Source organism: Neolamprologus brichardi, chromosome 18, assembly GCF_056152115.1.
Source record: "Neolamprologus brichardi isolate AB-2024 chromosome 18, ASM5615211v1, whole genome shotgun sequence".
NCBI lineage: Eukaryota > Metazoa > Chordata > Actinopteri > Cichliformes > Cichlidae > Neolamprologus > Neolamprologus brichardi.
In genome coordinates this window covers 20,989,686-21,016,367 of record NC_142121.1, presented here as the reverse complement: position 1 = coordinate 21,016,367, position 26,682 = coordinate 20,989,686, and the positions used below count along the sequence as shown (strand labels likewise).

The 26,682-nt window shown below is 43.2% G+C and overlaps 1 protein-coding gene across 3 annotated transcripts in view; it reads right to left on the bottom strand.

Moving 5' to 3' along the window:
• Positions 1–7,284: 7,284 nt before the first annotated feature.
• The window catches only part of znf521 (zinc finger protein 521), an 88,671-nt gene continuing 69,273 nt past the window's right edge, over positions 7,285–26,682 (bottom strand). For all 3 annotated transcript variants that reach the window (XM_006786452.2, XM_006786453.2, XM_035905976.2), the window contains 3 exons: positions 25,147–25,278; positions 19,190–19,305; positions 7,285–8,876 (listed from right to left, as the gene is read on the bottom strand). In XM_006786452.2, coding sequence (XP_006786515.2) covers positions 8,847–8,876; positions 19,190–19,305; positions 25,147–25,278 — 278 coding nt within the window. In that variant the 3' untranslated portion in view covers positions 7,285–8,846. The remainder of the gene's footprint in view (positions 8,877–19,189; positions 19,306–25,146; positions 25,279–26,682) is intronic.

Genomic DNA, 26,682 nt, shown 5'->3' with positions numbered 1-26,682 from the left:
TAAGCCACAGGTAAGATAGATCGATTATTTTGTGTGAGAATAAATATATTTAAAGGGTTTCCTCCACTGTGGCCAGAGCTTAAATAAACAGATCACTATCACCCTCTACTGTCAGAAGGTTTACTGCTGCTGTAATGCCAGAAGCACAGTGAGGAAAATACAAGGTGCCATTAGGTTCAAGTGTGCAGTTTTAAAAATGAGATCTGCTTTTAAAGCCTATATTTAAGGTAAAATGTTATATATTAGTGATGGATTATATTCCTCCCCACTCTTGAGGGCATTTGAAATTTATTTACAAATTTATTAGTACCAGATTCTGGTCAGCATGTAGCATATTTATCACTACTAATAATCAAATGTTTATTTTCAGAAAGATTTTGGCTTCCTATAGGAAAGGGAAGCATACGTGTTTACAAACAATGCCCAAACCCCCCATTTTACTGTGATTACCATGTGTATATATCCGTATGTGCCACTAGATGTCACCATTAACCTTTACAGTTTCCTTTGAGTGCAAAGCTTTATGAAGTGAAGTCGGCCAGTCAGTTTACTGTAAACTGCATATAGCAACTTTAAAATTTTAAAAACCTAATCAGTAGCAGTATGTTGTGTGCTCTGGGTAATGTTAAATATAGTCACCGTGTGATGTAACGCTATTGATGCTATAAATGCTATATGTTTGTGCAGCTGTAATAGTTACTATTAGTGACGGCTCGTATGTGATCTTCTTGGTTCATAGGAACCGCACTGTATTAAACATCAGCTTTTTTCCTTTTTTAAAGAATGAAAGCAAAAATAAAAACACGTGTCTTTAACTGGCTCATGATCTTTATGCAGGCGCGGAGTGAAATAAATAAAAGTTTCTCTCTGCGTTGTGTTGTAAATGACCGCCGTGTGCCCTGTAGTTACTGTCTACTTGATGGCTAATTGGGTCAGCGCCAAATGCAGAGTGGAGTTTGTTTGATGTGCAGATGAAACGCTGAGAGTGCGATTCCATTTTTGTATTGTTCCCCAGTCTGATAACGTTTGATTTGATAGATTAAATGAGTCCTTTCCAGATGTAGACTTGTTAGACCTGTAATTACGCCATCATGTTAGATAGTGAGGTTACATTTGCAGGTGCCTGGGTCCCACAGGGGACTTACATTTCTCAAATTGTTGCTTTTGCCTGTGTGCACATCTGGGCCCCTGGTCAGGTGCTGGGAATAAGGGCACAGCTGCAGGGAAGTGGCCTCCGCCTACTCCCCCACAACCCCCACCCCAAACCAACCCACTCTCTCTCTGCCCGTGGCGTGTTTGGGGGGGATGGGGGGGCAGAAGCACACTTCTGACCAGAGGGATGCAGGCACGTTTCCCTCGGGAGGGCAGAACTGCATTTATCAGCAGAATGGCGAGGCTGGCTTTACTCTCTGTTTATTTGAATGCGACAGCAAGAACGTTTTTTACTGTGGAGCACTTGCACTGTGTACAGTTATATTGAGAGGAGTACTGCTATTGATTTTGTTGATAGATTGAAATGTCATGGCTTGTGTGCCAAACCAATTGGGGATCATGCCAGCTTAAATTGGTCTAGGAGAGGTAGCGCCATGGGAAATACAGATGAGAGATAATAATTACGAACACATAGAAATGTGTGTTCATGTGGCTCTTAATCCCACCATGTCTGTGTTGTGTGTTAATGGTGGCTGTTTGTGACCCCAAGCAACGTGTTGTGACCTCAAATGGAGCACACCTGTACCCCTTAAGTTTATAGAGCCCCATTAGCAGAGATCAGTAGGTGATCAGAGGGGGGAGAGGGCCTTTTTAACTTCCCCATGAGGGTCTTTGAATAGTAAACTCTTAGAGCTCCTCCTGTAGCACTTTGTTGGAGTGATTTAATGCTGGAATCTCTTGTTTTCAAACTGGATAATACCAAAGAGACTGTAAAAAGTGGCAGATGTGGTATGAAACAACGGTAATATGTGGCAAAAGCTACAGGCACTCTTTACAACATAGAGCCAATATTCTACAGTTTTGTTATTTCCAGGGTAAAGCTGGAATGTAAAAGTAAACCTGCAGACAGCGTCACACCCTTTATCATGACAGGTCAAAAACTGCAACCACACTAATGAATGCATCATGGTCCTCCTCCTCATTCTGTTCTGAGCTAACTAAATGTAATCAAAAATACACATATAAAAAGGCTAATTTTTTTTCTTTTTTTTTGGCTTTCGTTTTCCCTCAGCTTTTTCCTGCAGTGTACTTCCTGACTAGAGATTAAATAATTCCATTGGAATCCTCTTAGGATGGGTTCCCAGCACTTGGCAATTAAACAATTACATTTAATCAGCATGGGGCGACGCTTCAAGTCACCCTCATTTCAGACGTTGATTAAAAGCAATTCTGCAGTGGTTATTGCTGTCGACTTTCGAAACTGCGGTTCACTTAGGTTTACTGCAACTGCGGGGTCAGGTTGGATAGCAATATGGCAGGTTCACTGGTGGTCTAGAGCTGTATCTGCCTCTGGTGCGTGAAACTGTAATGACAGAACTCATGGCAGACCTTATATTGTCCCATAAGTCGGAGCTAGTTAGATTACTTGGAGACATTTTGACCCTGCAGCTAAGAAGACTCACTGAACAATGGAAAGGAGAGGGGCATTAAGTTATGCATGTGGGAGTATAGATGTTTGAGTGTGTGCACGCTTCATTTTCTATTATGTGTCTATATGCGGCTGTTTCTTTTTGCATCTGCATTTAAGTCCATTTGGCTCGAATGAAATGCATCTCGACACGTGCAATTTCATCATGCTATGCAATAACACCTCCCTCTGTGACGGCAAACAAGCTGTGAGAGGGCAGAGGAGGTCGTTGCGAGAGCTGTATTTTGATATTAGGCTTGAGTGAAAGCGTGCTACGTGGCACGGTGCTGGAGCCGACTATCGTCTTTGCTGTGCAACACAGATGAGTAGTGATGGATACCCGCCCCCCTCATGTGAAACCCAGGTGCCCCTGTTTCATAAGGCGCCCCACTGGCTCTCCAGCCCTCTTAATTAGCGGCTTCCATCAGCTGGCACCCAGGCCTTCAAGCACCAGTCGCTGGCCTCTGCTGCTGAAGGAATCTAGTTCACTCCAGATCTTTAGCTTGTCTAACAGATGAATGCATGGGCGGTCTAAATAAGAGGCATCAAGGTTTTTTCGTAAACCTGTAAATCATCAGTGAATGTTCCTGGTATCTAGATCAAATGCTGCTGGAAGGAGCAAAAATACTGTTGAATGCATTACTCGCTGTGCTTTTTTTTGTTGTTGTTGTTAAATATGGGTAAGTGTGTGAATAGGCCATGAGCTGCAAATATATTTTAACAAGACATTGATGATTTTTTTAATATGATGAAGTCAAATATAGATAAAAGTTTCACCAGGATGCCGAATGCAGCTTTTTTTTTTTCTTTCTGTGCAGTATCATAGCAGCGCTGTAACAATAGTCTCTTCTAATGACATTCCCCCAGTAACTTCTTGCCTGTATGAATCTCAGGGGGAAAGAGCTACAAAAAGCGATAATTACATGAAATATACATAGTGAATAAAGGGAGCATGTTTACATAACCAGGCCCATAAATATCTGACTGAGAAGACATTGTTCTCCAACTTCTTTTAAGCTGATCTCTCAGGGATGCCATTTTAATGACATGATGGTTTAAAGAGATGCTGCTCCATCTCGTTCCATATTTAATTAACTTTTGCTTTTCTGACGCAGAGGAAAAAAACAGAATAAAGAACGCGTGATAGAGACAAACACGCACGATAGCGAGGAGACAATAACAAATAGCTCGGAGAACAGAGAAGGGAGGCACAGGGAACACGAGCGGAGACCTTGTCATGCTTTTGTGAGCTGTTTACAATACAAAAGATGCAAAGCAAGAGGAGGAGTGGTGGAAGACGAACAGCCAGGAAGACTGACATGGGTGAGAGAGGGTGAGAATAAATGATGAAAAGACGGGAAGGGAATGAACGGGATGCTCCAATGTAAAGGGGGTGGGGGGGTGGGGGAAGAATAGGGATAGAGACAAAATAAGAAGAAAGAGAAGAAGAAGAGGTAGAAAAAGTGTGGAACACTGGAGGATTGAAGCCATTATTCTTACAAACAAGCAAACGAGAGCAAAATGGGTAGAAAATATGAAGCAATGTGTTTAGCTAAAATTCAACAAAAATAAAGCAAAGCAATAAATACATATTGCTCTACATTCTCCTTCTGCACATTTACTTTATGCACACACACACACACACCAGTATTTGCGCCATGTGTTCATTAAATAAACCCAAACTGCAAATAGTCCTGCTCATTAAAAAAATGTTACAAACATGTTAAGAAGTGCAGATATTTGTGCTGACATTGCTGCACGCTATTCCACAAAAGTGGACCATTCTAACTGGTTGCAAAAAACAAACAAAGAAAAAAAAAAACCCCAAACTGAATAATTTGACCAATGATGTGTTCTGGCACTTACATACAATGGACTCATCCCTCCTCTCTGTTAGGCAGTGTCTTTTCCATTTTTACTGTCAGCTGTATACAGTGTACCCTGCATTATTGATAGTTTCTTTCCCTTTCCCCTCCTTTTGTTCGACTCTTCTCTTGTCCTCATATCATCACACCAGCCACACTGGCTTTAGAGCCTGGAGAGTTGCAGTAAATCTGACCCCGCCTGGTCTATTTTTTATTGCTTGGCGTTTAATACATTTTTGAAAATCCTAGCCCATCTAGTGCCTTGTCTATTTCAGGTGTCTGTCTTGGTGAGGCAAAAGGAGATGACTGGAGGGGGATACTCACCTTCACTTCTCCCTGTACAGGAAGCAGGGGGATCATTAGAAGGGGCTACAGAGGAGGAAAGAGTGTGAGTGTATTTGTTTGTCCATACATGCATTTCCTGCGTGACAAACTTTGCGTCCCACTTTTTCTGCTGGGAGAGACTAAAGTCCCCTGTGACCCAGGACAGGAAAAATAGCTTGGAAATTTCAATTGTGGCCCTTAATTATGCCTGATGAAGCTCTTTTTCCATTCAAACATTGAAGAAAAGTCTTTAAAGTAACTTCACTCTGAGGAAGACAACATATAATTTCTGTTGTTTATTTTCCTTTTCTCATTACTTTCGTGGCATTTCAAATAAATAGAAACAGGGTGTTCATAAGATTACACAGGAAATGCTCAAACAATAACAGAGGCCGTGGCGCTCTGTCCAAAAACACCCTGGCAGAGCTACACGCTGAGGTTGAGGCGTCCATTTTGCTGACACAGTTCTGAAGTGAAAAGATGGCTCTCTGGATGTGAAGTGCCGGTGTGAGAGATTGGGTTACCTCAGACACTCCCAGCGGATCTCCCGGCCAAATGGATCTGGATCTCACGCTTGGGCGCACATATTGAATGCCATAAGAGGTCTCTGAGGTCTCCTTCAGTGGGAGGAATGTGCAGCCTAACAATGTGGAGTTTTCACCAAACTAAATTTTGCACCAAAGAAGAGCAATAGCAAGGACACTGGAACACAAGGGACGAGCACTGAATGCATACTTAGATTTGTGTGGGTTTGTCCATACAGGGGAAGAAATGACACATTTTGAGCTTCCTGGAGTGCAGCACATTGCACAGCCTCAGTAAGCTCTCTTAATTCTTTAATATAGTCCTTACACAGGCTGACACTTTTACTCCAGAGGACTAAGGGTGTGTGGCTGTCGAATAGAACAGGAAAACAAAACAAAAATCAAAATCAAAAACAACAGCGCCAAAAAAAAGAAATCCCATTTCACACATCCCGGACAAGAACAATGCCATTTCAGCGACTCCCAAACATCTGGCCCGATTGCCCAGTTCCACTAAGGACCGGCCAGGCTCTGAGCAGCATTGAGTGCCACTTGCATTGAGGTTATGTTCGGTACGACGACACCGCAGAGGATCAGCCAGGCTAAGTTATCTCTGAACAAGTCATCCATTCTGCTGCTTTCTGATGGAAGAATACTTGGGGGCTGTGTAATTATATTGCTTTAAATGAACCCATGAGAACCCCCCTGCCAAAGCGCCCACAAAGTCTCACACACTTGGGCGAGTGTCAAAAACACAACGTGTGTAGCTGCGCGCGTGTGTGTACGTTTTGCTGCTTAGGCTGGCGTTAAAAGGGAGGCCGCAGTGGTTCTGATACGCCTCACAAGTGAATTTAATTAAATCATAAATATGAGCTGGAGGCCGCCACCCAATTTAATGTAATGGATGATGTGGGCCAGTCCATCTCTGGCAAAGCAAAGTTTTGGACCTGTTCAAATGCCCTTGAAGCTTATTAAAAGTGCCTGGCACAGGGAGATGCTAGCAAAGTTGTTTAATGGATGCCCAGCTTGCATTTGGTATGACAGTTAATGCCGGGATGTACCACTTTCGATTAGGATGAGGGGTTGCATCTTCATTGTGAAAGTCAGTCATTGTGTGAGGCCCTGTCCACAATCCCCAATATGTTAATGTTGTAAAACCTAATGTGCATTTCATGTTGTGCATGTTTAGGAAAAGCGGAATTATACAGATGTTTGATAAAATTCTCAGATCTTGTGATTGTGATCATGACACAAATTAGCTTAAATCCCAATCCAAGGGATCGCATCCTTGCTTTTTTATATATTCTGGTCTTAATGGATCAAAATAACATATAAGCGTGTTTTTTTCCTCCTATTGTTCTTATAACACAGTTAAGTATGCAGTGTTTTTAGATACAGTACAACTCGTATCCACTGTTTATTTCAAATGAACCATCACTTTTCAGTCTTGTTACTCACCACAGTTAAAATGCTTCGAGCTGCAGCGCTGAGCCTTTTCAAAACAAAACTGAAAGCTTCAACAAATGTTATGCTGCTCGTGTGTCACCGCTGATGAATCATCTACTGAGACAGACAGATGTTGTTGCGCGGGTTTTGTCCCATTCGGCAAAGGCAGAAGAATCTTTTCCTCTGTCCCCCGGAGTGCTGGAGGCTCCCTAAATAGACCCAGCGCAAGGGTGTGTAGAATGGGACCGCACAGGGTGATGGGTAATGGAGTCATTAATAACACAGACCTCCCTTAAGATGCTCAGATGTTCGTTAGTGTGAGCCACGAGGGAGGGAGAAAAAATAGGATGCAATTTGATACAATGAAAAAAAAAAGCGGTGTAAGCATCTGATGATGATCCTGTTTATGCTGTCATAGGTCTCGTTTGATGGGTTAATTGTGTTCTCGCTCACACACACACACACACACACACACGCACACACCAACACATTAACATACAGACTGTTAAGATGGAGGGACATGGAGTCCATTTCCTCATACAGTTTTTAATATTTCCATCACATGTGCAACACAAAAAAATGAGGTCTGCCAAATACAGAACTCCATATTTGTACAATACATTTTAATAACATCGGAGATAACTGTCTTTTTGCCGCAGGAGATGGTGATTTCCTGTAAACTGCGTACGAACGATTCTCGATCAAAATGTCAAAACATTAAAGTTTCATACAAAAGTGCATCTCAGGTTCAATGAATGCAAAACATTTACATAACAGAATGGATTAAAGTTGTGTATGATGCCACAGTGGCTTCCAGCTTGAGCAGAGAGCAATGGGACACTGCAAAAAAAAAAAAAAAAAAAAAAAAACTTAAAGAAAAAAACAAAATAAAAACACAACAACAAGAAAAAGTACTTGGGCACTCTCCAGGAGAGCCAGGGATGGAGTTTTGCAACCACGGTAAATCCCCGAGACAGACCGAAATTGTGTTCAGCGTTCATGATCCCAAATTCAACTGGATTTACTTCCCCCATTGTGAAAAAAAAAGAGAACAAGTAGAGATAACAAAACACAAACAAAAAAAAAATATTCCAGTAATCTCCAGGCTTGAACGAGCAGTAAACATTAATAACAGAAATGTACAGGTTGAATCAGTGGGCTGGAGATTTCCCCACGCTCTGAGAGCCACATGGGAGTTTCACGCCTCTGTTCATGAGCCAACAGAAGGAGCTAGCCTTTTCCAAATCTGTGTCACTGCGTTTGCATATATCAGCATCTTGTCCTCTGTCCTGTTTTTTCTGTTCTCTGGGATGATTTTTTAATTTATTTTTTTTTTTCCTTTTCACCTCTCGTCTGAACTCCAGCGCAGGCAGTGGAGATTAGTCGCATCACAGTTCACAGCTGGTCCTCTGGCAGCCATATTAGGACAAACACACAGACAAGGTTTCAGCCTACGCTGGTGAATCGAGCTTTTTTTTTTTTCACCCAATAATGATTGACCATGTCAGGATACAGAGTGACGTACTGCGCAGTAGGAGTGGCACTGATGAAAAGAGTCTTCCTGACAACACTCACCAGTTCCTACAGTTTCCTATGCTCTCAGTGGCACCCTGTTTCTCCTTCAGTCCCATCTGGTCTGACTGACAATGTAATGAATCTTTTTTTTATTTCCCTCCCTCCCTCTTCTCTGTCTCTCTTTTTTTTTTTTGGACAAACATTTTGAACTGTACATCGGCAAATACTGTATAAGATTGCAATATAGCTGTAGTTAAGCAACACATGAAGAAGTCTATGTACAAACAAGTTGGCTTTTTCTTTATTTCTGAAATAATGGTTGGTAAAGTAGGCCTACTGAGAGGTTTCTTTTTTGTTCTCCCCCCCTCCTTCTTTTATTTTCTTTGCTTTGCTTTTCTTTTTTCTTGCTCTGGCATCGTTTCTTGTGGTGTAACTGAAAATTTCAGTGCAAGACAGTCAGTGGGAAACTGCACTGACGGTAATTGGCGGTCGGGCATAATTCTGTGCGTCATGTGATCCTTGTTCTCGGCCACGGCGCTGAGCTTTGCCATGTTAGCTGCTGTGCTGAGTCAACGTGTGGTTCTGCAAGGACACAAAAAGAAAGAGGGAAAACATTATGATCGCATACACCGCAAAAACAGAAATTCAAAAAAAAAAAAAAATCCTTCCCCTTCATTAAAAAGACATAACAAAACCTCCTTGTATGGCTGTAGATGTTCTCAAAGCTTACAGTTCTGTTTAAATTCGATGATCCAGACATGAGCACTGCCGTGTGGTCATCTCAATGTTTGAATATCATCGTCATTCCCTTCTAATTAACTTGCAAGGAAGTCAAATCGGTCTGTGGATCAATAGTAGTCAGCTTTGGGCCCGTACCACAGTTAAATCTCAGACACACAAGACCACTGACCGATAACATCCCACCCTGCCTGTCCAATCAAAAGCGAATCCATAACAACACACCGACAGACCCGATGGAATATCATCCTTGGAGTTCTGTCTGTCCGCTGACTACGTGCATTAAGCATGCTGTAAATGTACGCCAAAAAAAGGAATACTTCACACGCAGATAAGGCCTCAGAAGATTTGATCCTCCACACTTCTGTAAGTCTCTAACTGTGCACAATCCACTATGACAGGATAACAAGCTGACAATATCGCACTGTTGTGCTGTATCTTCCAAAATTATGCAAGCACACACACAGACCGTCGAGAGTGGTTGTAGTGGGGCAGCTGTGCCAGGTTCTTTAAAGGGAGTGTGGACCAGGGGGTGTGTAACTGGTGTCCCTGGTGGGCTGAATCCAGGTCATCTTTTGAAGTGACTGCTAATCCCTTTAATGCAAACTACATGCCCCACTTGCTGTGCTCTGTTTAAAACACAGCCTTGGACTCTCTAAACTGGCATGGACTAGACACACCTGTCACAGAGACATCACTACGCATGCATGCACAAATACACACATCCGCCGCACACTCGGTACACGCATACATTTTACCCTACACATAGGCACGGAAATGAGTAATCAAAGTATGTGAAATTACACTACTTTTACTGCTTAACTAGCCTTTCAAATACAACCGAAAATGAGTAGCGCAACCTCAGTCTGAAGGTTTACCAAAGCAGTCACCTTCAGTGGTGCAGAATCCCTCGGGCAGCAGTAGGGAGCAACTATTAGCCCCCTTGCATTCATTCCTTCCCTCTTTACCCTTTCGGCTGCCTCCATATAAAGCATTTAAACGCCTCGACAGCTTTCCTTTCAGCTAGGACGATTACTTCCCGACAGGTGGGGTAATAAGCTGTTTGACGGGGAACAGGATTGTGACCCCTGTACGGGTTAGTGTAGCTCACCTGGGCCCTGCGCTCCCTTTTTTAAAGAGAGGCGGCCTCGGACAGCTCCTCTGCTTCCATCTTTCCTCTCTTGCTGAAATAAAGCTCCTTTAAGTGAGTCTGGGAGGAGACTCCCCATGGGATGCTCTCTCTCTCTCTCTCTTTCTCCTCACCTCACCTCCTCCCCCTCCTCACACTCCACCAACCCCCTACCCCCCGGTGAAGACATCCTTGGCGTTGCTGAGGAGGGACAGGAGCACGGCAACCTTATTAATGAATGCGGCCCATTACCCGTCAGCCTGGCTCCTCAGCGACTCCCAGAAGCCCCTGCAGTACGTGACTTCAAATGGCAGGATATTGACACGGGGAGAGCAAAGCGGCTAGAACTGAGTGTGTGTGTGTGTGTGTATGTGAAAAAGAGAGAAACACAGAGAGAAAATTTGTGCTCAACTGAGTGTGCATGCCTTTGTGTGAGTGTGCCAGTGCGTCTAGGTGTGTGTGTGTGTGTGTGTGTCTGTGGACCCCAAAGGAATGTAGCTCCTTGGATATAATGTAGGGCTCGTAACAGCTATTAGAGGGGAAAATAACCCCTCTGGGGAATGGCTCCCCCCTCTGCATGTCCCAGCTCTGTCTGACACACACTGCATTCTACCTTTTCCTTAAACATGCCAGGAGTTTTCTCACTGAGGGCTTTCTCAAGGACGGTGTTAAACGACTTCAGTGGCTGTGGCAGCCATGCAGACTAAAGGGAAATAGAGGAAAAGAGGGAAGGAGGAATAAAAAAAACATTAAAAGAAAATGAAACTGATACCTTTATCTCTGTGGATACTGAACTCTGCAGAGTAGCTATAAACTGTTCTGTGTACGAGTGCGGAAGGTGGTAAAAGGGAGGGAGAGTGAAAATTCACTTTCCCGTCTTCATCCTTGTCAAGTTCTTCGAGTGCCTCGGCGCAAGTGTTGGATAAGTAAAATACCCACGGTGCGCTTCAACAAATGTCACGTTACATAGAAAATCGCATTATTCACATCAAAATGACCAAAATGTCCACTGCCCTAGGAAGGAGGATGTCACTAATGGTGTCACACTAGAATCACTGCAATTTAGGATTAGATGCCCTCCATTAAGCCTTTTAGCTCTCATCTTAACTCCCTCCTTCAATGCCATCCTATTCCCCCTGAAACGCTGCCATTCCCCTTATCATCCATTTCCTTCCCTTATATCCAACCCTTAATCTCCTCCTCGATCCTTTCAACCACCTGCTGGCCACACAGGCCTGCTGCAGGGCCCAGTTACCAGCAGTGTTCAGGTAAACCATAGCAGTCAATTCTCCACTAAATTAAATTTTGCACTGATCAATAATGCGCACCCGCTTCTTCCTTATGAGCACTGGCTGCACTGGCTCGGAGCGAGCCTCTTCCTCCTCTCCCGTTCTCTCACCGACTCCCCGCCACCGTTAAACCACCACTTTCATCTTATTACATCACCCTTCTGCAACGCCCTCAGGGGTAGTGGAAGAGAAGGGAGAACACCCGGCAGGGGTCTTGTGTACCCATGCAAACAGGTGCAACATGTCTTAGGAATTTAACGCGGCTGCAAAGAAGAAGAGAGCGAGGGGAAAAAATGGGGAACGATTGGGGAAGAGCGGAGACCGGGAAAGAGCAAGCAGGCTAGGGAGCTGATTTATTAACTAATCATTCTTTATGTCGTTCCCCATTGCTCTGGTCTCCATCGATAGCACCCGGTCTCCAGTGAGGCAACAGAGGTGCATCTCTTACATCAGCTCTGCAGAGGAAGGCCAGTGGACTAGCAGACACGTTCTCCCTTTCATCTGATCTTGCCGTATTAAAGACAATCTTCAGATTGCCCAACATCACAGAGAGAGGATGTAAAGCTTAATCACAAAGCTAACAATGTTTGATTAGCATAATGTTAATACCTGCTGAGCACATGTTAAGTACATTGTATCTGCTCTTCTACCTGGTGTTATCCGGCATGTAACATTAAACCCGGGCTTTATTGAGTGGTTAGAGAGCTGAGCGAACAATAATGACTTTATAAGCTATGGCCTATTTAAGGCTCCTTAAACAAATAAAGCATTGTGCAGCGTTGACTAGTGAATAGACCAGAATCTGTCGCATTATGCCACCCTCAAAAAACAAGTGTTGAAAATGTAACTGACCTGTAATTAAATGGCTTAACTGCTGCTATAAGCTACAATGTTAAGAAGTCACATTTACACTAGCAGCGTAATTACTATATTAGTAATCCATACAAAGGTAGGAAGAAATGCAGCTAGAAAACAGTATGATAATCTTACTCACTTATGATTTTTAGTAAAGGAAGCTCTAACAAAAAGAAATAAAATAGAGTTAGAGTCTTGGAGTTAGAACATTTCTTTACATGATTGGAGATGCTGGTGTGACAGCAATCCATAAATCAAACTTGCTTACAGTGGAGATTAAAGATCAGATTAAAGAAACTGTTTATTTCAAGAGTTCGGCACATCCATTTAACACCTGCAGCCCAAGTGCCTTATTTTATTTATCTATGATGAAATATTTAAAAAGCTAATCAAAACTATAAACGCTGCCCTCCCGAAGCTCCAAATGAAAGCCTCTGCTTTTACATCACATGCCTGGCATGCAGTAAGTCTGCATAGCCGCATCTGGAGCACGGGGACGGCGCACAAAACCACTGAGACCTACGCATACCCGTAGTCATCACTCAGGAATTTAATTAAGGCATAAGAGAGAATGTCACCAAACGATACTAAAACAAAGAACTTGCATTCGTTTCTGCAGCCTCCACATTGTAGACTGACTTGAAGGAATTTAATCACTTGGTTATTTAGGCTCATTTATGTTTGCGTAACGAGCGAAAGATGTACAGCGGCCTTCGATCAGTAATGGCCGCTCTGTTTCTCGGGCGATTTTTGCGGTTGCAATTCATGCTTTGCTGCCACGTAAAATGTTTTCTCGCTGTTCAAAACTACCGTGGGGATAGACAGGAGCGTTGCATTCCTTCTTGATCTTTAATGGTGTGCTGAACTCGGCCCAGTATTGACTCAGTCCTCCCTTTGTGCATTCTCTGCTGTTGACCAGTCCACTGAGGGAGTAATCCCTTCCTGCTTTGACCTGAGGCCAGGCTTACTGCTGGCTAGTTTAGCCAATGAAGAACACAATCAAATAAATAAATAATACAGCGGTTGGCATTCTCCACAGTCATCACTTATCAGGCCGTAGGGAGGGTTGACCCCAAACACTGTTATGCCACAACCGGCCTGGTCTCCTTGGTAACAGACTGCCTTGTTTGAAGTGAGGTGCCCGGGGAGTCATAGTCATACAGTAACAGCAAAACGCTAGGGTGGAGTTGACAACAGCAATGGATTTCAGCGTCTTTCACGTGAGTCATTTCCACACCGAACAGTTGTAAAAATATATAATAAATCCATAATGTTCAAAAAAAGCTTTGATTAGATGTCTAACTACCCCAACCAAATACTTCTGAGGTGTAACTGGAGATGACTGACCACCCTTTTTTGTGAGCTGGTGCTTTGTAGCTCCAAATGATACTCATTACCCTGTCTAAGTAGACAAGTGAATGGTACTAGAAACACACTATGCAGTGATCCCGCTGTTTGACTGAGGTAGCAAAACAACTGCACAACTGCTGTGTTATTATGGGGCCTCATTAAGTGAGGAGAGAGTGGGAGACGGGGAGAGGGGAGAGAGGAAAAGCAATAGAAAGAGGGCCAGCAAGAGGCAGAAAAAGAGAGAACGAAAAAAAAAAAAAAACACAAGAGAGCGATACAAACTGTATTCTGAGGTGATAGCAACACACAGATGCCTTTCCAGCCAAAATGAAGACTATGACTAAAGAACCCAATTAAGGGCTTTCTTAGGGGAGCCATCTTGGGAGGGGGATGGGTCTTCCTGGGACATGAGCCCTGGGCTACATCCTCTAATTAGACAGAGCGAGGGGGGAGGATCTCTGCCTGTCACTAGGAGGGAGATGGGGTCCATGGGGTTCCACATGTCAGTCCCAGAAACAAAACACAATTACTTTCACATTTAACCACTTCAGTCAGGGACAGACTTTGACTAGGGATACTACAGAGCGCCCCCCCCCACCTCTCCAGTGCCGCTGCAGTAGATATGCCACTTCACAAATGCAGCGATTTATTTGAGGACTATATTTTCTCTTGCACTTCCACGCTTTCACACGAAGGCGACAGTCGAGCTGCGCTCTCCTGTTTTCCTCGCCAAAATAGAGGAGCGGATCGCAAAATAAACTTTTAATTGACCCACAATTGGTGCCATTCAGCCTGCTTTTCCAGAGCTGAAGAGTCAAATTACTTGGCTGTTATGATGTGCGAATATGAAATTCGAGGGGGGAATAATTGTTCTAATGCTGTTTATTTTGGCCTCTGTTGCATTTTGTTAACATCAACAGCATAACAGACACTTGAAAAATCAGATCACCACGGAGAGTAAATTAAACCTGTAGTGAGTTTCCTGGGAAGCGCTTGAAATGGTATTTTATCAAAGTTGCCGGAAAAAGTCAACTAAGAAAAGTAAAGGAGACATGTTTGAGGGAGAGATCCGGTGATGGATTCTAGCACAGTACACCAAGCGTCTCCTCTTTTGTTTGGATTTAACTTTCCCCAGTGGTGCAACAGAGGAAAAAGGAAAAAAAAAGAGTGGCTCAAAGGCTTCTGGGAGTTTTTGTCATGTCTCCCTCCAGACATTGTGTTTGCATGCACATATCAGACCCTGGGAGAGATGGAGACAAAGACAAATACATACAGCACGCACGCAGATGTATACACACAAACATACTCTTGCACCAAGAAAAAAGAATATCCTCCTAGGATCATTAGGTCTGTCATGCTGTCTAATTCTGATCCACCTACAAAACTAGAACACCAGTGATTCATCACGAGTCGTCTAAGAGTGTTTATGTCCCCGTTTACAGTGCAGAGCCGTGTGTGTACAGTGTAATTACAAATGCGCTAAAATATTAATGATGGCACCTCACAAAAGCCACCGTTACTTTCTTCCTAATTCCTTGTTCTTTTATTTTGTAGTGCAACTTTTTTTGAAATGGTGACAGGATGCGGAGCACCTGGGGTGATGAAGAAGAAAACAAGTTGTCATATGAAAGGAAATATATATAAATATATATGCAACTTCCAAAAGCGTGAAGAGCTGTCACACTTGGCAGATCAAGATATTCAGAGAAAATTTGGTGTTTGAGCACCACTTAGGGACAAACACATGAAGCTTTGCTTCTTTTTTTTGCCGCACGTTTGGGACTCGGGGCAGTTAGGGCATTTTTTCGGGGCATATTTTAAAATTCATGAGGTAAAAAAAAGAAAGAAAGAAAGAATAACTTCTGGGGAATTGGGTCTCTGTGCTTCAGACTGAAGAATGCTTCATGAAAAGGAAGGAGGGAAATAAAACCCAAAAATATTGTTTTTGCTTTTTTTTTTTAAAAGATCCATCACTCAGAGAATCAACTCCAGACATTTGCTGCATTGTAATGCGCAAAGCATACGCTGCGCTGATTTCTTTGGCAACAATTATTTCCATCTAATACAGCTACCCCCTTCTTCTCACTCAGTGTCCATCAGTCCCCTTTTTCTCCCTATTTTCTATCCTGGACACATGTTATGACATACATAGCTGTTTACAATGACCTGGTGACCGCAAAGCCTATAAATATGCTTAATTAAAACAGCAGAATTGGACACAGCTTGGCAATAATGGGTATCACACGGGGAGAGGAGAATCTCATTTGTGTGGGGAAGTAGAACATGATGCAGATGTGCTCTTGTCACTTTCAGCACTCATTAAGGCCAGGGAGCTTTGAATTGTCTTTGAAGGAATCCTTTTAAAAGACACTCCAATTAAGGTATGTGTCCTGCGGGCGTCTGAGGAGAGAGGGAGAAGTCATGCAGCATCCCAGTCCTTCCACTCCTCCGCCGATCACGGCGCGACTTAACACATGACTTAAAATCTCATGTCACTTCCAAGGAATGATAATGAAACTGGAGGATGGACGGAGCAGAGACAACCCCAGCTTAAAAGGAACAAGGGAGTCTCACGCAGAAAATGTCATCTTGACTGTTGTGTAACTTCGGCCTCATTGTCTTGTCTATGGAGAAATTGAGATCATTGGGAGAGAATCCTATGATTGCAGCCCTCCAGTATACTGTGGTACGAGAGCTGAACTTGTGTGTTTCTTCACAAACGAACTGCACTCAGAGAAATGTCAGATTTAAGCTGTGGCTAATACTGCGCATCCATCAGTTAATGAATCTGGCTAATTAATCCAGCCTAGCAGCATTGTCAGTGGCTCTGTTCTTTCTGCAATGTGAAAAGCTACTGTATCCGACGGCAACATGAAGGGGAAAGGAAGTTCATTATCAAGTTTCACATTGCAATATGGCCTTTATTAGAACCCAGGGACATTTTTTTGTCTCAAACGGGGACGCTAGCAACGGCAAGACAGTGGATTTTATTTTGGTGGGAGTATATTCTGAAGTGAAGCTATGTCTGTTTGTTGCTCAAGGGGTGGGCAGAAGTTGAGGGTCAGAGAGAGCAGAGCACAGCCAGCCTCCTTGCCCTCCCTATCAGCACTTCATGAAATATCTAGACTGCTCCATATTTGAGGGAAAGGGATACGCAGGGTGCAGGCTGTGTGAGTTTGTGATGGTAGAGGGGAGTCCTCCGGAGATCTTCGAAGGGAAGGATGGTCTGTGTGTCTCACAGCTTATTTTTGTGAGAGAAATTGAGAAATGGAGGGAAGGTGAAGAAGAGAAAGAGAGATTATTCTCCATTGGAATATGGATTCTGGGGCACACAGGCCCAGGAGTCAGTCAATCTGGCCGGTCTGAGGGGGGTGGCTGGGCGGGGGGTCCTAGGAGGGCTGATTAGACGGATGCTCTCCCATCATCCATCTCGACAGGCTGGCGAAAATTGGCTAGCCCCTTGCAGGGTAGAGTTCACAGGGGGAGGTGGTGGGGGGATGATGTGGAGTGGTGCGCTGGATACCTGTCACAGCCTTTGGTCTGTTTCAGGATCTCAGCAGCAAATTAATAAAATATCTTTCCTGCTTCCCTTTACCTGCCGTGGCAGCTCTCCCTCTCGCCGCTCCTTCTCCCAGCTTGCACCGGCCCTTTGACCCCTCCGACTACTGTGAGAGATGAGGAGCCCAGGCAGCCGGTGAGTGGGCCAGAGTGTCAGGGAGAAATAGGGAGAAACTCCAAACTCAAGACCCGGCGAAGAGAGAGAGAGCTCTCGCTGCTGGAAGACAGCTCCACTTCTGACAGACTGACAAACGACTGCCCTGTGTCAGTGAGACATTTTGAAGTGTGATGCATGGGAAATGGCAACCGCAAACAAACAGCAACTAAAAAACAAGCCTCCAACCTGCACTCTTTGTAAGGTTTTAACTGGGCGATGCAGCAAATCCAACATTTACTGAATCAATTTTTAGCATGCTAGTATAAAAATGTGAAAAAATAGCTTGAAGATACGAGCTGGCCGTGGCACGTATACAAAAAAGTCGCTGTTTTTGCATAAGAAAGCAGTGCACATATTTGTATCTATATGTGCTCCGTATATGTTTGAGACTGTGAGCATGCAGACACATGGGACTGCCTTGAGAGCATGGCACATGTTGAGCATAATGATCGTCTTATCCCCCAAGCTCGTTCCTGCTCTCCTTTCATAACCCTCTGTTTCACAAGAGAGTGCCATAGGTCTTTCATGTTCTGCTCTTGTCTCTTCACACAGAGTAAAACAATATAATCATGCATGAAACATCACCTCCGGGAGGTGGAGATCACTTCATTCCAAAAAATGTCAGACAAAAAAAAAAAAAAAAAAAAAAAAAAGTAGGAAAACATCCCCAGGTTATTTGAGATTGTTTACAGGTACCTGCTACAACCCTCGCTATATAGAGAACATTTGTACCAATGAGAGATGAAAATGTGATAAATAGCAGAGCTTGAAGTGAATGAAAGGCTTCCACATTGGCAGTTTGGTGGAGTGCGAGCCTTGTTAAATAATCTTCTCTGCAGTGGAGTTGCATGTCAGTAGATCAGGCCTTGTTTTATTCATGTTTGTATGCTCAAATGACCAGCAGATAATGATCGCATTCACCTTCCTCCTGGCAGACACACAACTCTGCGTTTACAACCTGAATCTCAATATGAAAATCATTGCTGATCAATCGCCAGCCGAGCCCTGGATATTTCCACCAGCTACCCGGCTAATACATGGCGCAGCTAATCCAAGTTTCAAATAGATGCACATAGAGGATATGGTCAGGGGCTACTGGCTTCTCTTAGCACTTTAAGGTGAATTAAAATACTTTAAGTGATTACGCTGAACACGGTGTTCTTTTAAGACCGCTCATATTTTAATGATTTAGTTTCAAAAAGGTAAGAGAAAAAATGTGGATATGAGAAGTGTGCCATGTGTATGATAAAGAATCCCCCAAACAAAACAGAGCTGCTTGAAAGCACCTCCACAGTGAAATAATATAATAAGGTTTGTTTCATTTTTTCAGGTTCTCCAAGGACCATGGAAAAAGATTGCTAGAAAATGGATTATCTCTCTAACATTGCGAGTTCATAAGTCCAACTACTAACTTTGTTGAAGGGCAGATACGGTCTCCCAGAGGACAAAGCTCATATTTAGCCACGAGGCCTCCTCTGTGATTAGAAGGGGAGATGCAGGCATATTGACTCAACTGTGTTTTTGCCTCTGCACCGTATGTAATTACCTCTTCAAAAACGAACATTCCACTAATCCTCTAATTCCAGATATTTTAGTGCTCTGCTGGTCTAATAAGCAAATCAAATCATATCTGCACATCACAAATGAGTTTTGGAAACGGACTGAAATAATTCCTTCTGAGTCTCTCATCCCAGCCGGGATGGAGGGGGATAACCAGAGTGCTGTGAGCGGTGTTTAGTGTTTGTTAAGCTGTCATGTGTGATTAGCAGTCACAGTTTCTGCTAGAGGCCCCTTCAGCTCCCCCCGGCCCAAGGCTCACCTGTAACTCTGTCTGGAAGAAGAACTTCTGCGGGCACTGTGAGCAGTCATAGATCTTATCCTCCTGTCCGTGGGCAGAGAAGATGTGCTGCTGGAGCTTATTGGCCTGGACAAACACTGCTCACATACATGAGAAGGTAGGGGGTGGGGGGTCAAAGGGTAGAGAAGAAATTGATAAATATTAGCATACATTTTACATGCTGCAAGATTAAGACTTGTTTTTTTTCTGCTTCTTCTTCTTATTGATGAGGCTAAATTAAAGAAAGGTGTTGCTTCCATCAAGGCAACATCCTCAGTGCTTTAGCCCGAATAGAAATCAAAAGCAGACTATGTCAAATGGCAAGAAAAATAAGTTAATCACAAACAAATGCATGCGCTATGAGCCCCCCCAAAACAACAGAGAACAATTTAGGTGTTAAAAGTAAAACTGCAGTGGTCATACGCATGGCGCCACAGCTAGCGGATGCATAATGTTTTGAGAATAACAACGGTCTTTATTTAGCGCTACTGTGGGGACAACAAGCCGGAAAATAAACAACCACAAAAATTGGCATGGCTTCAAGTGCAAAACATGGCCTCCATTAGTCTACATCGCTAATTATATTGACAATATAAATATTCATGGTGTTGCGCTATTTATTCATGCAGACTACATTCACCATCATGGAAACACACAACTTGCTGGTACTTAAAACATATACCGTACATTTGTGCTTTAATTAAGCCACAGTCCACGCTGAGACGCCAAGGGGGACGCAACTGTGTGCGTCTTGAGTGTATGTGTCTGGCACGTGTGTGTGTGTCTGGATTCTCTAAGGAGCACTTCAAACATGCCGTTTGTTATCCCAGACCCTTGTGCTTTAAGGATGGCTGCCTAATCTCAAAGGTCTGGATGCTCTGGAAAAGTTAGCATGTGGGGGCTTCATTTGAATTTCTGACGGCTCGAAATAACTTTTCTTCTAATGCATGCACTGAGAGCCACAAGGAGAAAGAGGGGTGGGGGAGCAAAGCCACAAAAGGTGAGGTGTCTGCTGGCGATTGCTTTGGGGAGGTTGCTGCAACCCCCTTGGCGAGGCTCCGCAACTTCAGCGTGTCCCAGTTTGAGCTCACGTGAGAGTCGGGTTATTAATTACTGAGTCATATAGACTTGAGACGCATCGAATGCCACACGCCTGACCTGGGAAATAAAAGTTTAGATCCAAAGCAGACGCAGTGCTGTGATGCCTTCTGACTGCTAATGCCTGGGTGACAGCTGTCTCTGGAACACGGCAGCATGTTAAACCAGAAATGAACAAACCTCCTCTAATTGACAAACAACTCCATGGTCCATTTCTGAAACTAATGGCTGCGGCGATATGAGGATAAACATAACTGCGAGTACACGGCTGCTTTTACAGTCGGGTTACAAAATATTACCGCTCAAGGTTAAGGCCTCGGCTATCATGCACATTTGTGCCTCTTTTATGCTCCAAAAACGATGACAATTTTCTTTGTGGGGAATACACAGCTTGGAAAGGAAAAATAATGTGCTGATAAACAATAGCCTATTTCTTTAGCTGTGTTTTGTCTGCATATACTGTACAGAAACAGGTCACAGCAGCTGCAGGAAGCCTTCATTATGTCTTTGGCTAGAGGAGGAAAAAGTCAATACAGCAAAAATAAAAATGGATTTGAGACTTGGGGGGCCTTCAAATACTGTACAATAGGGCCAAACACAACTGAGATGTCAAGTTAGCTGTTTCTTGCTATTTACATGCATCTCTGGTCCACTTCCAGTAAGAGTTACATTTAATCAGCAGCGCATTTATGAATTTATAGCTTGGCAGTCACTTACACACAAGTGGGAAGTGACAGTTGATTTAAAGCACCGGGGACCTGAAATGTTTTAATGCCAGTGTAAGTCCAATAAATACTTTTCTGCTAATTTATATATGTCTGTTTTGACATTTTTAAAGGCTCGGGCTGTATTTATGTTTACTAAAGATGATTGCAAGAATCAGCAATCACTAATATTTACTGTGGTAAACATTTAATTAACAGCAGGGTTCAAATTTGGAGTCCTTTGTCTTCGTCGTTGTTTCTCAAATTAGCATGCAATGTGTAATAAAGGGATAAGCTGAAATGGGCAATGGGGGGACATTGCATTGGCATTTGGCAGCATGAGTCAGATATAAAATATGCCATTGCATTGCCCATTTAGAGGAGGAACACAGGCATGTCTTCCTAGAGGGTTAAAATGAGGACATAGAAAAACAAGGAAGAAATAATCCAAAACCACATCCAAACAGGATCAGTGGCTGCCCATTGTGTCTCTCCCTGCTGAGTATGAGCGAGGGAGCGAGAGAGGGAGGGAGCGAGAGAGGGAAAGAGAGAACTTTGTGGAGTTTGTTGGCTGTGGAGTCGGAGCAGAGCAGAGCAGAGCAGAGCAGAGCTGAACAGAGCGCTGAGCCGGGTTGGGCGTCAGGGGTGTCAGGGCTGAGGGGGCTGAGGGGCCAAGGTCTCCTCGCTGTGGGGGATATTAAGCCCTCTGATTAGATCTCAGGGGCCGCCCATGGCAGACGTCTCCTTTACTACAGGCCCCAGCTCATCTTTATTTTGGCAGGGTGGTGCTCTCTGCAGGCTGCACTGCACCAATACTGAGCTGTTTGTGCAGAGAGGAAAAATAAGTTTATCCTTCCCCTCCTCTTTCTCCTTTTTCATTTATTTATTCATCTAGCCTACACGTACTGGTTCCTGCTTAATCCAAGGGTTCACAATGCAGAGGCCGATACGAGAGTTTCGAGGCAACACAAATAAGTCGGCCGCGCGAGTTGACATGGAGCCGATAACTGCGAAATTTCGGGAAAAGGCTAAGCCCGTGTGTCTTATTTGTTTTTGCTGGTAAGATGTCATAATTCTAACATCAAGCACCAGCGCAAACATGCGCAGCAGCTAAACACAAAAAAAACTAATTAAACTACTGTAGTTGTCAGACTCGTGTGGATTCTAAAGCAGCACCTTCTCTAGTTTTTTAAGTTTCTACTTCACGCTGTGACATAAGTAAAAGAAAAGTGTATACGTATACACACACGTACAGACACACACGCGCGCACACACATACACAGGACTTTCATCAGGCACACTTTCTTCTGTTTTGTTTGTCTTAAGCACATATTCCCAATCACAATTTCCACACCAGCCCTCACTACTGCTCCTAAGGGTGCAGGCAGACACTTCTAGCTGCAGGCTCCCCCACTTCTGAAACCTGTCAAATCTGTCCTGGGAGAGTCAGCCTCTCTCTCATCATCCAGGGGCTTATGGACCTCTCTCCATTTACCCTCCCTCCCCTACACAGTTCTCTTTTCCTCCTCCACTTCCCTCCTTTCATCTCACATCCAAACTTGCCAGTTGCAACCTTCTCAGTTTCCTCTAAGTTTTGTCTCCTTTTCTCCTCTATTTTGTCTCTCCTCATCCACCATCGACAACTTACTTTCCCCCCGCTCCATACTTCTGCTCCGGTCTGTTTTGTGCTAGGTTTTTTTTTTTTGTCCTCTCGCCATTCCCATTGGTGTGGATTGAGAGCAATCAGGTGTGTCAAAGAATGACATTCATTCTCTACCTCCCGTTGCGTTTTTCAGGTCGCATGGGGGTAGATCAAACTAAAACATGGGCATCACGGGGGGATGATCTTTTAAACAAAGAGTAACCTTGTTAATCAAGCGGACTCAATAACCCAGCAACTACTACCTCCACCACCTAGTTTGATCAAAGTTTTGCTTTCATGTTCATGTTCCAATCATTATACCTAAAATGGGAATCCTTTTAATATGCAAATATGGATTTGAAATGGTGCAAACAAAAATGGTTGATTTTAGAAAGCGTTCTCTGAAAACAAAACAGTTTTAATGACCAGAAGTAAAAAGTACTGAAGTCTATTTGGTAATACACTTAAGTATTGTTTTAAAGTGTTTGATGTGAATATAACCGTTTCATTTACCATTATCATTTGATATCTGTATATTACAACTTTATGTATGAATCACCGGATAATCTTGTTATATGTTAATGCACTAGTGGACCTTAAACTAACAGTTAAAATTAGCTCTACTTTGGACAAGTATGTTGCAACATATGTATAAGAACTCATTCATAAATGTACATAATGGCTGTTTTTTATTTTTTTTTATTTTTACCTTTTTGCAATTTTTTGTACTACATTTTTCTGATAACACTGAAGTACTTTTTTATTTACTTTAAAGTACTTTTGCATGGTACTTTTTAGTAGAAAACAAATTTTTTACATCATTACTGCCTCAACAATGCCACAAAAGTACTAAAGTGCAAAAGTTAAATGGCTTCTATGGTTTCCATTAAGTGTCAGTAAAACACAAAGAAATATATAGAAAACATTATTTTATTTTTTGCTGCTTAAATTTACTGGTATCTTAACTTAATATGTATGTTCTGTCGATGAAAAGTTGTAATTAACTTTTTCTACTACTCTGTGTAGTGATAAAAAAAATCCAAAAAAGTCCATGAAATGAAGAACATACAAAAACGAACTTAGTGCATATTATCTGACAATATACTGTAAGTAGAGTTATGTTAGGGTGTTAAACAAGTGTTTTTTCTTTACTTTATGTCAAGCTCAGCTTGAAGAAATACATTCAGCTGTTTAGCCAATCTCTCAACTGCTCCTTTTTCTCCAAGTGCTCTGACTTCAGTCTGCCTGTCCCCTGCATCCCCAACAGAGGGAGGCCTTTCAGTTCATCCCATACTCTCCACAGCCTTCCTTCCCCGCTACCATAGGCCTTCGCCCATCTGTCTGTCTGCACTGCGACCGCTGTCCTGAGGGTGTACTCTGTCTCTCCCTCCTCCCCTCTCCCTCCCAGCATCCCTCTCTCTCATGCGCCGTGATCGATATGGACGCAGAGGGAGAGGGGGGACCTGTCTGTCAAAGCCGGCGGTGGAAAATGAAGGCTCAGATGAAGGAGGCATGCTCTGTATATTAAATGCCCAGACCCCTGTGAGGGGTAGAGGGGGAGGGGGGGGGGGGGGGGGGGGAGTTCGGGGTGGGGAAATATCAATAGGCCTCTCCTAAAAGAGAGATAAGGCCAAAACAGCAATGAGAGAAGTGGAGCAGACTAGAGAGAGGGGAGTGGAGAGAAAGAAGGAAAAGGAAGAAGGAGCGGCGATGTGAGGGGGATCTGGAGTTAAAAAAAAAGATGCGAAAACAACTTTGAGCAACGCGCAAAATGTGAACTAATGATGTTAATTGATGTAACAAGTGAAGGAGAGACAAATTAGTTTTTGTGCAATGGGTGGATGGGGGGTTACAGGAAGCACAAGAGGGGGAAATGAGCTGAGGACCAAAAAAGTGTTAGGAAGAGTAAAGAGCTGAGATGGGAGAAAGAGTGAAGAGCTGAAGTTAACGACTTTGCAGATTTCATTATAGAGATAGTTAACCCTGTTGACACTGAAGGAGGGCGCTATCCTCTCAGGAGGAGTCCGGTCCTTCCACCTCCACGCACAGAGACAGATGAGATCATTACAGCTATCAGCACCACTGCCATCCACAATTAGCACATCTCCTTTTCTTTCCCCACTCCTCAATCCCCCATCTCCCCTCAGCTCACACTGCCTTCCCCCCTGCTCTCTTTCTTTCTCCCCCTCTCACCTCATGACACTTCTTTGGCCTTGATTTGGAGGCAATTTGACTAAATAAAAATCCACATGCAGCAAACTGCTCTTAGCTTTAGCTGGCCTGCTTGATCGACCTTTCCCAACTCATTTAGAACCCATTTGCCTTCAAAGTGAAAAAGAAAAAACATGCAAAGAAGCTTTGTTGAAAATGTAAATGTGTTAGAAAAGTTAACATAAAAAAACCTTTTAATTTATAATCTTTCCATGTGTTCACTGGGCTGATACTGCACGATACACACACGCTTGCATGCACACAAACACATGCACAATACGCACCTGTAAAGCAGACCGGGCACTTGAAGGTTCCACCCATGCCCTCAAAGCTGTGCTCAATCAGGTGGCATTGAAGCTTCGCTGGTGAGTCGAATGACTGACTGCAGAGCTTGCATTCATGGTTCAATCCTTCCTCTGTAGAGAAGAAACAACAAAAAAAAGAAAATACGCAGAAAACCATAAGAGGCGGAACAAGCAGAGCATGAATGGCTGAGGAGTTGCAGAGATCTCACTTTGTCCTGGTCCTTTTTTCCCTCTTCCCTTTTAACATGAAATTTAAATTTAACAAATTTATAGGAACACTCTTGTGTCTGTGATTTTCATGACTCAAACAGGAAAAAAAAATATTGTGTGATCTGCTCCCATCAGGCATAAATTGGATGACCAGCTGGGGTCCTAATAGCTCAGACGAGGGCTTGCACTTTGAACATGGCGAGTGTCATCTTTTTTTTTCCTTTTCTTTTCATCAACTTACATAAAAATAAATCTGCAAAGTCTAAATGGAGGAGGAAAGAGTCATATGTGCTTCGCAGACTGCGAATCGAAATAAATATTAAATAGTCAAACAGTGCATGTCAAACGGTGCAGAGGGTCATTATCAGTTTTTCAAGGACAAAATCCCCCCCAAATAACTGAAAAAATGCTTCTCAAACCTTACTTATATGTCCCTGATCTCGGCTCTCATCAGCTCGTATAAACCCAACTCTCCTTTACAGCACGCTCACTTGCACGACAGATTATCTTCTTTGCTTTAAAAATACCCAAATGTCTATATCAACATTTGACTACCTCAACCACAGCCAATGATAGCTTAAATAAATGCCATCGTGGTAGACCTGCACATTTCTTTGCAGCACAACAATCTGCTGACTCAGACTTTTAGAGAACTGCCCATCTCCGGTGTGTCAATAAAAGGCCTATGCACTCTGCCAGACTAGTGCTCGATCAAACTCTTGCTACTGTACGGCAAAGGGGCGGGGGTGCATACCTCTGAGACTCAGCCATGGTTTATCCCCAGGTCTCTGCAGCCCAGTGCCCACCGCATAGACCCTGGGTGCCAGAAGCATGTATACATAATCCACCTAAACAGCTGTGCAGAGCTCGATTCCTGGTGGGTCCAGGTAGAGGGTTAGTTGAACATGCTTTAGGCAATTTTGGCAAACAAGTAATCTGAAAAGCAAAGCTTTCCAAGAATATGGTCACCTTGGCCACCACATTTTAAGCTATACTGGGCAATTATTTCTAAAATATTAGAAAATGAAAAAAAAAGCCTTAGCCCTAAAATGATTTTTTGAATTTCTTAAAGCTGAAACTAGACATAAAAATAGGTAGTATCGCAGTGTTTGCACTCATGGACTGATACTGACAAATAGAGACAACTGTGACCCAATAACCCCAATATTCTGGAAATAAAAGGAGTGAAAACATCTCCTACAGTGTCAGGCTCTTTGCCGTACACTGCAGTTTTTACTATAACACATTTTTGCCATTTTTTTTCTTCTTAATCTTCTTTCATCATGCATATCCTTTAATATTATG